The sequence below is a fragment of the Malaclemys terrapin genome, chromosome 10 (genome assembly GCF_027887155.1).
Source record: "Malaclemys terrapin pileata isolate rMalTer1 chromosome 10, rMalTer1.hap1, whole genome shotgun sequence".
Lineage (NCBI taxonomy): Eukaryota > Metazoa > Chordata > Testudines > Emydidae > Malaclemys > Malaclemys terrapin.
In genome coordinates, this window is record NC_071514.1 from 17,737,745 (window position 1) to 17,752,485 (window position 14,741).

Consider the following 14,741-nt stretch of genomic DNA (forward strand, 5'->3'; position numbering starts at 1 on the left):
ACAGCATGGCGGATGAGATACTTTGCCAGAGGGTTTCACAGATAGCTGCTGACAGAAGAGGAATGGTGAGACTTAGGAATCTTCCATTCCAAGCTCTGGAGGGAAGTGTGCTCTAGTGGGCATGGCATCTTCTGGCCATTTCCTCTAAGCTTAACTCCTTCTGCCTTGTCCTCTTCCCTGACCCAGTCCTGTCTCTTCCTCACACCTGTCTCTTTGTCCCAAGTCCTCTTGCTGATCCAGTCCCAGTCTCCACTCCTCTAGCTTCTCATCCCAGTACTAGTCTCTTTACCAAGCTAGTTCTATTCTTCCCCTCCAGGCTCACTGTCTGATTCCTAGTTTCTCCCCCTTGCCACACCCAGCCCAAGTCTCCTTGTCCAGCCATTCCCAGTTTTTTCCTCCCAACTCTTTGTCCAATCTGTCTCTTCCCCTCCCCACCAGTGGCTCACAGTCCTGGTCTCTATCCCTAGACTCCTTATCCAATTTCAGTCTCCCCACCAAACCCTCTGTGGCTCCTTTTCCCAGTCTCTTTGCCCAGCCACCCACAGGTCTCCCCAGCTCCTTGTCAGATCTGTCTCTCCCCCTACACTCCTGGCCCTGTTCTTCCTATTAGTTCATAGTCCCAAGTCTCCTTGTCCACCCAGCCCCAATCTCCCCCTTTCTCCCCGGCTCTACATCAAATCTCATTGTTCTCCCCACAACAAGCCAACTGGGTCCCTGTCCCTCCATATTTCCCTCATAGGCTCCCAGACTTTCCTCTTCCTCCAGCACCCAGGACGAGTTTCTCTCTTCCTTCTTCTGTCCCAGTTTTACTAGACTCCTTGTCCCACTCTACTGCTTTCCCTCCCTCCAGTCTGGCTTTTGTCCCCTGGGGGGGGGGGGGGAAAGGAGCGGGAGAGGGGTCATTAAGAATACAACAGAGACAGACTTTCTGCTCTCAATTCCAGTGCCCAGGCCCACCCTGTCCTGGAGCGCCTGGAAGCAGCAATTACAGGGAAAATCCTTCTGATCCACTGCAGCCTTGGGCTGGAGCATGCTAAGGTGCTCTGTGGGGCTGGTGCATGCTCAGAGGGGTCAGCACTAGATGCTGTGATGGGTGGACCATGCTGCTAAAAATCAAAGAATTCTCTACTGGGCATGTGCAAATTGCAATTTTTCAATGGCTTGTAAACAGGGCTGTCCCTACCTATTCTGGGGCCATATGCAGCCCCCTGGTGGGGTAGGTGAGGCAGGCCTCCGGGGGGGGGCAGGGCTGGCTGGGGGGGGCAGGAGGGAACCACCCCCCAGCACTCACCGGCGGTGCAGCTGGGGCAGGGTTGCTGCACTTCCCGCTACCGGTGAGTGCAGGCCCGGCCTTGCTTCAGTCCTCAGGGGAGTGGGGGTGGGGCTGGAGCGGAGCAGGGGTGGGAAGAGGCGGGGCAGGTGCTGGAGCAGCACGCAGCTGCGTAGGGCACCAGGGAATTTGGTGCCCCAAATTTCCTGGTGCCCTATGCATGCGTACTTTGCATATGGGTAGGGACGGCCCTGCTTGTAAAATTGCCAAATTTGGGCACTTTTTCACAGGGATGGCAAAAGGGATCCCCGATGCAAAGGCCCCCTCTCTGACTTATGTAAAGTCCCTGCTTCAAAGCATGGAGGAACTAGAGCATTTCAAAGACATCTTGGATGGAAAATTTCAGCTCTAATGGTCAAAGTTTGGAAAGTTATAAACGACCAAAACCAAGGTCTTGTAATGGGAAGTATCAGGCAACCTTAATATTAGGCGGTACCTACCAGTCCTACCTATATTATGATAAAATTTAAATTAGTTTTGTGATTAAATAAATTATGTTTTGGGATGAAATTGTAAAGTGACAATTAGTGACCAATGGTAAATTACACATTGACAGTAAGAAATAATAAGTAATGAGAAAATTAAATTAAAATAGTTTGCATCTAAAATCTTTTGTATAAAGTGTTCAGTGAAAAAATGACAAAAATAAAAAATCTGCAGCTAGCAAAGACTTTTCATGAACTGAGTAAGGCCAGATTTCATTAACTCCACATTTCAAATTCCATTTCCTGCTAGTGTCAGATCCAACATATCTAGAGACTTATTTTTCTCTTAAATTTTAATACCAATTCTTTTTTTCAAAATGTCATTTAAATATTGTCTCTGGATAAATGTCTCGTTTTTCCATAATAAAGCCTTTGGCTCTCGTCCTCTCCCCAAATCTTTAATTTGCTTCACTGTATAATGGATTTTACATCTCATTCACAACCTTGCATGCTCTCTTTAACAGAGAGACATCAGCATGCCAATGTCAAGCATCTCAACACTAACCCCACAACATTCCTAGATACAAACACTCTCTTGGCAAAGTTTTCTTAAGGGCTTCACTTATTATGTACGCCTTTACTGATACACTATCGCAAAAGAAACATGGCTTTATTTCCACATTTCATTCACACACAGGATGATTATATGGAACTACTTCCATATGGTATGTGAACAATCAAAGCCAAAAAAATGTTTTAAGTCTGCTAGTATCACAGCAATAAGGCCAAGGCAAGAGTGACGTCTCTGTGTGTGTTGTATTGCTTATGTGTTTGATATATTCATTTTTATAACCAAACCTACCACAATGAAATATAACATTTAGGAGAGAGAAAACAGCCAAAGAGAAAAGTTTTTGTTTGTCTGCTGCTCTCAAATCAAATCCTTCTTAAGAAACTGTCACAGCAGAACAGAGAAAACAATGAGCTATGAGTCTAATCCAAAGATGTCAAAGACAATGGAGGAGTCTTTCCACTGACTTCATAAGGACTTTAGATCAGGCCCCCAATCCTTAGCCATGCTGCAAGATCACAAGAACTGAACTAGTATTTACTTGGACCATTTGCCAACTATCTAACCACTACAGTTCCAAAAACCTGGAACTCTGCTCCTATTTACAAGCTCTTTCTATTATTATTACTAAATATAACCTGAAACTCTACTTCAATTATCACACACTGGCCACATTCCTCGGTCTGACAAATTTACTGTGTGCTACAGAGGTGGCACAAAGTGCATTTAAACCACCTGGGTTTTACCCCTAGACAATTCTCCCTGTGTAGGGGAATCTCTGCTGGTTTAAATGTGGCGTAGCCACCTCCTATGCCAGCTGTCCTCCACCCCTGGCATAATGGGAGGAGATAACACAGAGGCAGGCATGTTGTGCACAAGGCTGGAGTGGGAGGGGGCATGGTGGAACAGAGATCCATTACACCTGGTCTCCCATTACAGAGCCTATGCCAGCAGCATAGAGTAGACCTCCTGCCACTCTGACTTGCAGTGCGGCTAAGAGGCTGGGGGTCAGGAAGCCGCACCCTACACCTTGTGGCTGCCATTGTTCACTATGTCAGAGCTGTGCTTGGATGCAGCAGAGAATAAAAAATAGACTTTACTCAGACCTGTTGGGCCACATTCTATTCTCAGTTACATCCATTGCAAACCCCATGGAAGTGTATGGAGTTGGAGAGGTACCACTGAGAATAATGTTTGGCCATGCATAAAGAGGCCATATGTCCTGATTTTTCATTTGATGTCCCAATGTCCCAAGAACTTGTTTGGGTACACCTGAAATGTCCTATTTTGATTATATTAAAAACATTTGGGTTTGTAATAATTACAATTTTTCTTCCTGCTAAATTAAATAGAATTTGCTCTGTTCATTGGGGACAAACAGTCTATTGAAATGAGTATGTGAAGAGAACAGTCAAGTGAGCTGCTGTTTTGCTCTACATGAACATTAATCACACCTGGTCAATGTTTTATGATGAACACATTCAGAATACTAAATTACTCGATAAAAACCTCCACTCCAAGAAATATGCCTGTGCCACTACTGAGTCAGAAGGTAGCACTAGCAACACTAGTGCAGATCAAATAAATTATGTGCTTTTGTCTTCTAGAAAAGAATTTCTTGATCCTAAAAAGAATTGCAACAAATGTGTCCCTTTTAAAAATCTGGTTACATTAGCTATACATAATTGTCAAATAACAAGAAATATAAATTACAATGTTGGGGAAGCTCTGGCATGAAATTTTACAGCCGAGTTTACGTCATCACAATGTAATGTAACGTGCATCACCAAGACAAACTGTATGTAATGTATTTCAAATTACATTCACATTTAAACAAAATGTAATATACAAGCTATGACACAGAAACAGCATGAAAATATTTAGAGATACTGCAACAGGTACTACGTATGACTTTATGTACAACAGCTCTTTCCAAATCTTATTGATAGTGAATGGTTCAGAGGCTGAATTACAATGATTAACCCCGAAGTGCTACAATTGGTGCAGCCCTCCAAGATGGCAGTTACTCCACTCTTGATCATTGCTAAAATGTCTGTTCATACTTGCACTGATCTCTCTGACTTCAGAGGGGCTAGACTGTCACTCCGCCCTATGCAGCTCTGCAGGGGAGTAAGGAGCCAATAGGGTCCCATTCCACTGCATGGTACAGGATTTATCTACATTGTGAGTCCGGGAACAGTTGCGGGGAGAACAGGCTCTATGCAGCTGCTACTCACCCACGGTAAGTAAGTGGGAAGGGAGGAGGTGAGGATGGAGACAGAGAGGGAGTTGTGAGGATTAGAGAGCCAGCAAAGCCACAGCTCTGTTCACCCCAACACCTATTAGCAGAGCCAGTTGAACAGGAGAAGCAAAATATGAGCTGTGGAGAAACGGTCAGAGTGGTACCTCCGAGTTGCAAATCTTTCCTGTGGCTCCGCCTGGGGCAGCACAACTACATGTCGCCCTCTACTCAAGTCTAACCCAAAGGGCCCAATTCTGCCTCCTTCTCACTCTGGAAAGTACCTTAACCCATGAATAGTGTTACTGAGGTCGACAGAACTACTGATAGAGTAAGGTACTACTCACCATGAGTAAAGGTGGCAGAATCTGCCACAAAATGTACAGATTGACTCAAACACACAATGAGCAGACACAATCTTAATGTGTCTTTAAACCTTGTATGTCCTAATTCTTTAAACCTTGTATGTCCTGCACCATGCAAGTAGTTAACTTGCCTCTGAACCACAATTGTCTTAGAAGCTTAAAAAGGGAGTAGAGTTAACTTAAAAACCAGGCATTTTCAACCACATGCAACAATTTCCATAAGACCATCCATAAGATGTTTCCATGATTTGAAAATGTTGCCAGTGTCACATATATTGCAACATGAGGATACCCTATAAAATGAGATGCATATCTTGATGGTTATTCCTGATAGAATAAATTGAATTGCTCTTAAAAAAAAAAAAGGGAGAAAAAAAGCATATCTCAAATTCTTTCCTAGCTATACTCTAATGTGTGGTATCCCTCATGGAATTTCAATAGACTAATCTAGCACAGACTTTATAATAAGTAGCTTTGGATAACTGCAAACAAGTATATAGTGAAAAGGTCAGACTCTGCAATAGGTTGTGTTAATATATAAGCAGAAAACATAGTCAAGGATAAATCAACATAGGATCAATTTGCAACCTACTTTTTTCTGATGAAACATGTGCCTTAGCTTGTCCCCTCACAAGCCTGCATGTTGAACCATCTCCTGCACAGATTCCACAGTTGTCTTCCTTGGCATTACTCCCAAGTTGTCGATCACAGCCTACTGCCTGCCAACATCAACACCACAGTCAGAAGGAGGGCAAAGCTATAGTAGACATGCTCAGGTTTCTGGAATTTTATTTATTATGTTATCCTTTTGATTTTATGAGCTGGCCTCATTCTTTCAAAGCATACCTTGCTTTTCAAATTTAAGCTACATGGGGTCTTAAAAGCAATTTCTATGATTTTAATGATGAGTTACAACAATTAAATACATTAAGATATCCAAGCATAGAAATACAGGAGTCACTTTCCCACTATTTTTCCAAATGTATAAAGCTGGGTGTTATTCGCTACAACATACAAGGGTCAACTGTTACTTTGTTATTTAGAATTTGTCTTTCATACCTGCTAAATTCAGTCTGAGCGAAGAAAAGCATGTAAACAACCAAAGCTAAATATTAAAGCAGCACATTGGTTTTAGATCCATAGTTAAGAAACTCCTGGCAATTTTCATGATCTAATATCTTTGTTTTTCAAAATGTAACTGATAGGGGCCCAGATCACCAGATAAGTTTTTTTTTTCCAGTTAGTTCACATCAGCTATTTTGGATTTAGAAAACCCTAAAGGTTTCAATTCTGTTTTATTTGAGTTTATTTTGTGTGCCCCTGTCTCCAAATTAAACTAAACTTCTTAATGCTGATGCAAATTCTACCTATGGAAAAAGAATCTTCAGAAAAGCAAAGTGTTAAGCAAGCTCTTTGAAAAAAATGTTAAATGAAAACCCTCCAAACTATAAAGCACACAGATGTTATATCTGTCCATTTTTATTTGAATCAGTTTCTTCATAAGAAATATGGGGCTCAGGAGGGAAAACAGTTTAAGAGCAGTACACAGAATTTATTAAAAATGTCTATTTGTTGAAAGGGAGAGCAATATTTTGTCCCACATATTTTTAACCTGAGATTTTATACCACGATATGTGCAGGTGACGTCAAATATTAAGTAACATGTTAAGTACTGTCTTGCAGCCCTAAGACTGCCTTGTATGACAAGCTGCTCTAAGCAAATACCCCCCAAAGGTGCAGCTAATCTATTATGGAGAGAAATTCTTTACAAACCCAGAAGTGACAATCAGTGAAAAATGCCGTGGAAACTCGCAACTTACAGCCGAGTTAAAACTGTGAAATTGGCCCATACGTTCCCTTTGCCATATAAAAATGCATGGAAGGGGCAAGGTTATCTGCCAAGAAATGACACATGCTTTCCTTGGAGAATTAGGGATGGAGTCAGCACACAAAAGGCAGAGTCCTACAATTTCTCTGTAAGCCAGAGATCCATGGACATAGAAGGCCCAAATCATGCAGACAGGTGCTGGAACTAGACGGGCTGCCGCACCTCCTGGCTTGACGTGGTTTCCATCAAATACATGATTTACACTTTGGTTCAATGGCTCCCAGCACCCCCACAATCCAAATTGTTCCAGCACCACTGCAGGCAGATCCATAACCAGACATGAAGAGGTGGAGCTGCTCCATGTCTATGATTTTGCTCCTCCCGTGCTACATGATAGCGAGGCAAATAGAGCACATTCTGCTTGGTAGTTCAGAACTGGGTAATGTGTCACAACTTGCTGAGTGGCAGGAATCTAAAGGATGCAACCAAGGAACCCTCTTGGGCTAGCCAGCTTCTACCTCCCCCCTTCCCCCAAAAGGGCCATCTGGGGGAACTGTAGCCTCATGGCTGGATCCTGAGTGTTGAGGGGATGCAGTGGTTACCTCACCACAAATTTGGACCCTTAGACTTTTGCTTTGAAGGAGACCACAAATATTTTATTAGATAGCTGGGTAACAGATGATATCTGAGATTCTGATTACTCAGCTGTGGTTTATTGCTTAAACCAAGCAGGCCTGTTTGGCATTGCCATATAATTAATGAGTAGCAGAATCAGCATTAACTTGCTTTTGAAGATCAAAAAACAAGTGAAAGATAAGATACAAAAAATAAGGGAGAAGGAGCGATAAGGAAAAGGGAAAGGAAGCATGGAAAAAAGAGACAGGACGAGATTGTAGGGAGATGCAAGCTTCTCAGGACAATACCCATTAATTCAGCATTTTACTGTTAAAGAAACAATCAGTGTTTCAGCTTTGTTATTCCTGTCTCCAGGAGACTTATCAGCCTGCTCTGAATCTGAAATCATCCACAGCTGAAAGGAAGCAGCTCCAGAACTGGAACAAAATGATAGGAAGGCCAGAAGTTACTGGACTAGTTTCTCTCCTCAAAGTGGCTTGAAGTCCTCCTGAGACAAAGGACAGTCCCCCTGAAGTCAGTGGCAGAATTCCACCAATTCCAAGGGATCAGGATTTGCCCCATTGGCTTCAATGGAAGGTGCATACAATTAGCTGAGTTCTGAATTAAGGTGAATGGCAAAACTAGGGTTCAGTATGAAGGGCTCAATACTGTTCTTACTTAGGTCAGTGGGAGATTTACTATTAGTTTCAGAAAGAGCTGAACAGGTGGCAGAAAAACAAACAAAAACAAAGCAAACTCTCAATTGATCTGCAACTACAGAGTGTGTATGACCTCTAAACAGTATGGAGCATGACACACTGCAATTTTGGGCACATTTTGGGGGGCAACTCTTCAACTGATCAAGGCATTTTCCTTGACATTCTATGGAATATATGCTCCTCTAGGTACATATGAAGTTGACTAGCAGAAGAGGGTTATGAATATGCAAAGCAAAGAAAGCAGACTTCCAAATGCCTGCCCCTTAGGCTCTGATCTTTGATTTCCTCATTAACCCAAGGGTCAGATGGTTTCTGAATTGGTTTTCTCTAATCTAGACACTATTTTATATACTGTGATATCAAGACAGAAAGAAAAACTTAGTTTAGGTTTACCAGGAAGGTGCTTACTTAAAAGGAAGTGGCTTTAGTATCATGGTAAGAATTGCTGCAGAATAATACATTTACAAGAGGAAACTCTTCTTTTTCTGCAAGTATGAAGGGCTTTGGTGTGTGCTAACCTGCGAGGTTTAAACTGAGTATTAATTTTAAAAAGAAATGAGTGCCAATCTTGAGCAATTATGCACAGGTCTGTGAGAGGGTACAGAACAATTTAGATAATGTTGCCCATAAACAGCTTAACACATGAACAGTTGTAGAAGACGACAAATGCTGCCAACATTATACTTCAGGACTGGGTTAAGGATTTAAAAGTCAGGTATAAGAATATAAAAGCCAGGACCTCAGATCTTAAACCATTAATCTACCACCTGAGGTAAAAGACCAGATGTAAAATTTTACAGAGCCTAGGATGCTTTTATAAATTCCACTAAGTGCCCATCTGCATCTTTAGGTGCCTAAATATGTTTGAAAATCTGGCCCTTAGTCCCTTTGGAAATTTTACCTCAGGTCCATTAGCTCAGAGGTAGAATCAGACTCAGAACCCTCAATACTTGGTCCAGCCACTAGAGGGGGACAAAGAGCCACAGTGTGTTAACATGTTACATTTGCATATACTTTATAAGGCAGAGAAGGGGTATGTTCTTGAGAAGGAGGATGACCCAGTGGTCAGGGCACAGGGCTGCAACTTAGGTTCACTTCCCTGCTCCACCACAGACTTCCTGTATGACCTTGGGCAAATCATATAGTCTTTTGGGGTATATCTATACTGCTATATTGAGTCTCAGAGCCTGGGCTAGTGGACTTGGTCTTATGGGCCATGGGCTGCGGGGCTAAAAATTGCAGTGTTTGGGCTTTTGCTGGAACTCAGCCTCTGAGACATATCAGAGTCCGGGCTCCACCATGATCCTGAATTTCTACACTGTAGTTTTATAGCTCCACAGTCTGAGCCTTGTGAGCCTAAGTCAACTGACCCAGGCCAGCCATAGGTCTTTCATCACAGGTAGACTTACCCTTTGGGCCTCAGTTCCTCATCTGTAAAATGGGATAACAACACTTCCCTACCTCACCGGTATGTTGTGAGGATAAATACACTAAAGGTTGTGAGGCTCTCAGGTACTACAGTGATGGGGGCCATCAGGGCTTGATCAACCATTTGTGGGCCCAGTGCCAAACACATTTGTGGGCCACCATGGCGAGGCAAGGGCCGGGGGCAAGAGCACAGCGGGACAAAGGGGCGGGAGCAGTCCCCAGAGCGAGGCAGAGGTCAGGGGGAAAAGCACAGTGGGACGAGGATGGGGGTCAGTTCCTGGAGCAAGGCAGGGGCCAGGGAAAAGCACAATGGGAGGGCAGAGGGAGAGGATTCCCCCCCCTGCCCTGGGACAGCACGGAGCCAGTACCTACCTCTCTCCGCTGGAGCTGGATCCTTGAGAGCCAGTCCTCTCTCGAGCTGAGCTGCAGCTCCTCCAGGTAGCAGCAGCTGCTCTTCCCCCTCCCCCCCCCCAGCAGGGAGGCTGATTGCAGTTACTCCTGTAACCGGACTTTTAGTGTCCGGTCAGCAGTGCTACTCACAAGATTACAGTTAAGCATACGTGTACATGTTTTGCTGGATCGAGGCCTTAATGAACATGGCATACACAATAGGTCAATGTTTTCCAACGTGGATGCCTGACGTTAGCCTCTTAGATCTGTATTTTGATACCTATATAGAGCTGGCCTGACTTTCAGAGTTGCTGAGCATGAACTAATCCCACTGAAGCCAATAGAAGCTGCAGGTTGCTTGGCATCTTTGAAAGTCAGGCCACTTCTACTTGAGTGACAAAATATGCATTTTGGAGCCTAACGTTAGACACTCAGGTTTGAAAATTCTGGCCAAGGGTTTTATTGAAAAATAGTCAAAAATCCCTAATTTGGGATAAACATTTAAAACAGTTAGTGTTATATTTTGTTTCAGGAGAGAAATTCAGGTTGGAATCCAGCAATATGCAATAATGAATTACCTTCCTCAGCTTGACACTCCATGTCAGCCAGCCAGAAAGGTCTGAAGATTTTCATGATTAAGGCATTTGTTAGGGTTAATCTACCCCATATTGTTGGCTATTTACAGAGCAAAGGGATCAACTATAAATGTTATAGGCAGACTGGGAGAACATCTGCAGGCTTTCGGGGCATATTCAGAAATAATTATATTAGGTGATTTTAACATAGATTGCATAAATGAAACAAGTGACAATATAAGCTGTGTAATGTAAGAATAGGGACCATATTAAGTTATAAAAGAACCAACATGACATAATTATAAAAAGTGATAAAAATACTATAATGACTGGGTTGTAAGTAAATTCCCCCAAACAGATAAATTGAACTGGTATGTTTTCAGAGAGAATCAGTGGCCAATATAATGTAATGTAACATAACTGGAAATTTAAAATAAAGAGGGTTTTGAGAAATGAGTGTATAGTGTATCTAATAAAGTTTTTACACTAACTGCATTGATTGGGCACCTGCGAATTTGGATAGACTGCAATGATTTTCAAAAAATGTTTCAACCAGAAAATATTTTAGGGCTGGATCTGAATAAATCATTTTGTTACTGTGCTCTCTTAAATAGAAAGGTACTCGAAAAATATGCAGAGGACCCGATTGTCTGTTGGTATAAATCGTCAGAGTAGCACACGCTCATGCTAACAGTGAATAGAGCCCAAATCTTCAACTGCTTTTCCAAAATTTAATATAAGCTGAATATTGTTATGTTCTATTGTTATTAGATAAGATACAACTCAAACATACAACATTTTCTGTGGAAATACTGGAAATATTTCAACTGAGTTCAGGAAGCACAGGAGCAGCATTAGGCCAGGGTATAAAATACAATAATACAAATGTAGGAGAAAGATGAAATTGGTATATTAGAGCTGACTATGTAACTTCATAAATATTTCACAGCTGTGAATCCAGAAATCACTCAGATATTTCAAGAGCTGTTCCTATGGTTCTTATTCCTCCTAGTTTCGTTTCAACTGAGGAAGTAGATTTAAATGAAAAACACGAACATAGGATATTTAATTCAGGTTTGTGAAGGTTAACGTACAATCTGTCAAATTCAAGAATTTTCATTTTTTAAACAGATGCTTAGATTTAATTATAATGAGAAAATGGACAGGACTGGAAAGCAATAGCATTATTAATTAAGGCCCCAATCCTGCAAGGAGAATCATGCTGGTGGACCCCATCCCCATGCCAAACCCCCTTTTAGTCAACAGGACTCCATGCAAGCACTTGGGTTTGCCCATGCAGAGCTCAGTGCAGGATCAGGTCACAAGCTTCAAATCTTTGGGTATTTGAAAGGTTGTCAGAGCTGCATTTCTTAGGGCTGCTTAATCTTACTTTTCCCCTCCAGCTTCCCACTCACCCACCCACAGACACAACCAGTTTCCTTGAAAATATGAATTATGCTCTTTTTTTGGTGTGGAATATTAATGCTTCTTGGGCACTCGAGAGTCATGGATACATACATTCCATGAACCATTGGAGTTAAAATGCACTAATTCCATTCTGAGTTTGTTTTATGACTGTGTTGTCTTAGACTAAGCTCCTTGGCACAGGGACAACTTGACTTTTCAGAACACTTCAGGACTGAAGACGTTATATACAATAAATAATAATTACTGCCTTGAACTTTCTTTGATGTTCTATAGTGCTCTAATTTAATGGATCTGCCTGTCATTTATTCATGTCCTGTTTCATTAAAAAATTGACACTCTAATTCATTGTGCTTTTCAATAGTCTATATTCCAGTGGGCCAGAGGCAGTGAATGTCAGTGGGAATTGCTCTTTCTTAGCATGATGATTTTTTAAATAGAACAGAAATAGAAAACCAATTCAGTCTTATCTTACAATGACACAATTATCAGCCTACTCACTAGTGATGTATGGCAAGCCAAACAATGCATTCTGAAATCAAATTTCAATCTGTTCCCTGTACATTAGCACCTTTGAGTTTCCATTGCAAAGCTAATTTTGAAAGCTGCATAAATGTTTGCACCCATGCAAAATGCTGGCAAGGAAATGAGAAAGAGAAACATGAAAATGTAAGTGAAAATGCAGTGAAAATCTCCCAAAGCAAAACAAAAACAAAAAATTAAGTTAGGGAAAAGGCTTGGCTTCCTCTCTACTGGCACATAAGGGTTGAAATACAAAAGAAACACCACATTTCTGCTGAGCAAGAAGACAGTCCACAGACAGGCTGGGTAGGGGGTAGTCCAGTGGTGCGCAAACTGGGGGCACACCCTTCCCCCCCCAGGGTGTGTGTGCAAGACATTCTCCTGGGTGTGTGTGAAGAACCTGGGATCTTGTGGGTCCCACAGGATTCGCAGCCATAATAGCGGGAGTGGGATAAAAACGGAGTGGGTATTGTGGGGCAGGATTAAAAAAAATAGTCCTCCTGCTCCGCAAACAACATGAACGCCCAGGCCAGCAGCCGCCACTCTCCGGCCACCCAGCTCTGAAGGCAGTGCCGCTGCCAGCAGCAGCGCAGAAGTAAGGGATTACTTCCGTTAACAAGTAAGGGGGGGGGGTGTGACAAATTCCATGAACAGTAAGGGAGGGCGTGATTGGAAGTCTACACACCCCTGGGGTAATATATGATTCTCCTTCAAATGAGCTCTTTAGAAGTATTGCACATAGGAACATGGCAGAAGACATTTTGATTCAGGGCATAAACCAACCTCTAGCTATCAGGGGGTAGGAATAAATTTTCTCTGATGGCAGGTATCCCATAACTGTCTATTGTAGGGTTTGTTTGCTTTTTTTTTTTAAACCTTCCTCTGAAATACTATACCTAGTACTAGCCACTCTTGGTGAAAGAATGCTGTATTAGCTGCAGGGCTGCCCGGGGTGGGGGGGCAAGTGGGGCAATTTGCCCCAGGCCCCTGGCCCTGGAGGGGCCCCCACGAGAATATAGTATTCTATAATATTGCAACTTTTTTTATGGAAGGGGTGCCCCAAAATTGCTTTGCCCCCAGGCCCCCTGAATCCTCTGGGCGGCCCTGATTAGCTGGACCACTTGTCTGATCCAGGATGGCAAGTTCCATGTTCCTATATTCTGGGTGGACAGAATGTGAAAGGGAGGCAGTCAATGGATTTGCCCACACTATGGATCCATCAAGCCACCAAACCCCACAGGAGGTGGTGATCACAAAGAGCAGTAGCTGCTGCTTTAATCCTTCAGCTATCTCCAGGTTGCCTCACAACAGTTTCCCCACCCAAAGTATTTTTAACTGGGCTTTGAATGGGGGAAACCAAGATATGACATTTAATTTTCTATCTTCAGCTTTACAATAGTAGGAATTAAAATCGAGCTCAGAAAAATAGCCACTTATTGCAAAAGGCAACAAGCACTGTGTGAGATAAACATTTCCTCAGCTGTCTCTGGCAGAAATCTGTCCTTCAAGCATTGAATAGGCTGAAAAGGGACATAACATTTTGTTTTCTTTTTTAACTACAAACGTTAAAAGAAAGAGTGTGGCAAATCCCTAAGTGCTTACTCAGGCAAATTTCCTTTTAAATCGATTGGAGTTTGCCTGCTTATGCCTGATTAAAATCCTCAGGACTTTCAGAGAAAAAGGACGTAATTTTTATTTTTATTTTTTGTAAGCCACAAAATTGAAAAGTAAAGCTATATTGGAATTTATGCTCACATATGTTCACCCACTGCACAGCTCTTATTCCATGAATGACAGTTACCTACTGTACTTTCTCCCGCCTTATTTGTCTGACAACAAAACCACATGACAGGCAGACGTTAAGGATTTTGGCATCTATATAACAGATAGTGAATTTTAAATATGGTCATGGGAATTCCTTTTTATGACCACACAAGCATGATTATAAAATCCATCATGGGGAATTTATACTGCATCTTACTCTAACATTTCCCATGTATCTTTGCCCTGTTGTAAATTGCAGAGTCTATCATGTAAAGCGTCTCTCTTCACTCACAATGTAACCCATGCTCAACCTTCTGAATTATGGTGGAATCAGCAGATAGCTTATTTCTAAAACGGTTGAAAGAAAAGTCAAGTAGAGCATGAAGAAAAGGCTCACAAAGCTCCTTCTCCACACTGAAGATCAGCAACTCAGTCCCATGCAAAAGATGGACAGATAACAGGACCTGCATACATTAAGGAAAATATCTAATCATTTACTGCCATCACTACTAGCAGATCACCTCCACCAGTGTTATCCCTAGCTT

At 42.3% G+C, this 14,741-nt stretch overlaps 1 protein-coding gene across 10 annotated transcripts in view; it reads right to left on the minus strand.

The window, feature by feature from the left end:
* ADAMTSL3 (ADAMTS like 3) overlaps nucleotides 1-14,741 on the minus strand; it is a 261,150-nt gene that overhangs the window by 103,640 nt on the left and 142,769 nt on the right. For all 10 annotated transcript variants that reach the window (XM_054042181.1, XM_054042182.1, XM_054042179.1 and 7 more), the window contains exon 7: nucleotides 5,523-5,649. In XM_054042181.1, the coding sequence (XP_053898156.1) occupies nucleotides 5,523-5,649 (127 nt within the window). The remainder of the gene's footprint in view (nucleotides 1-5,522; nucleotides 5,650-14,741) is intronic.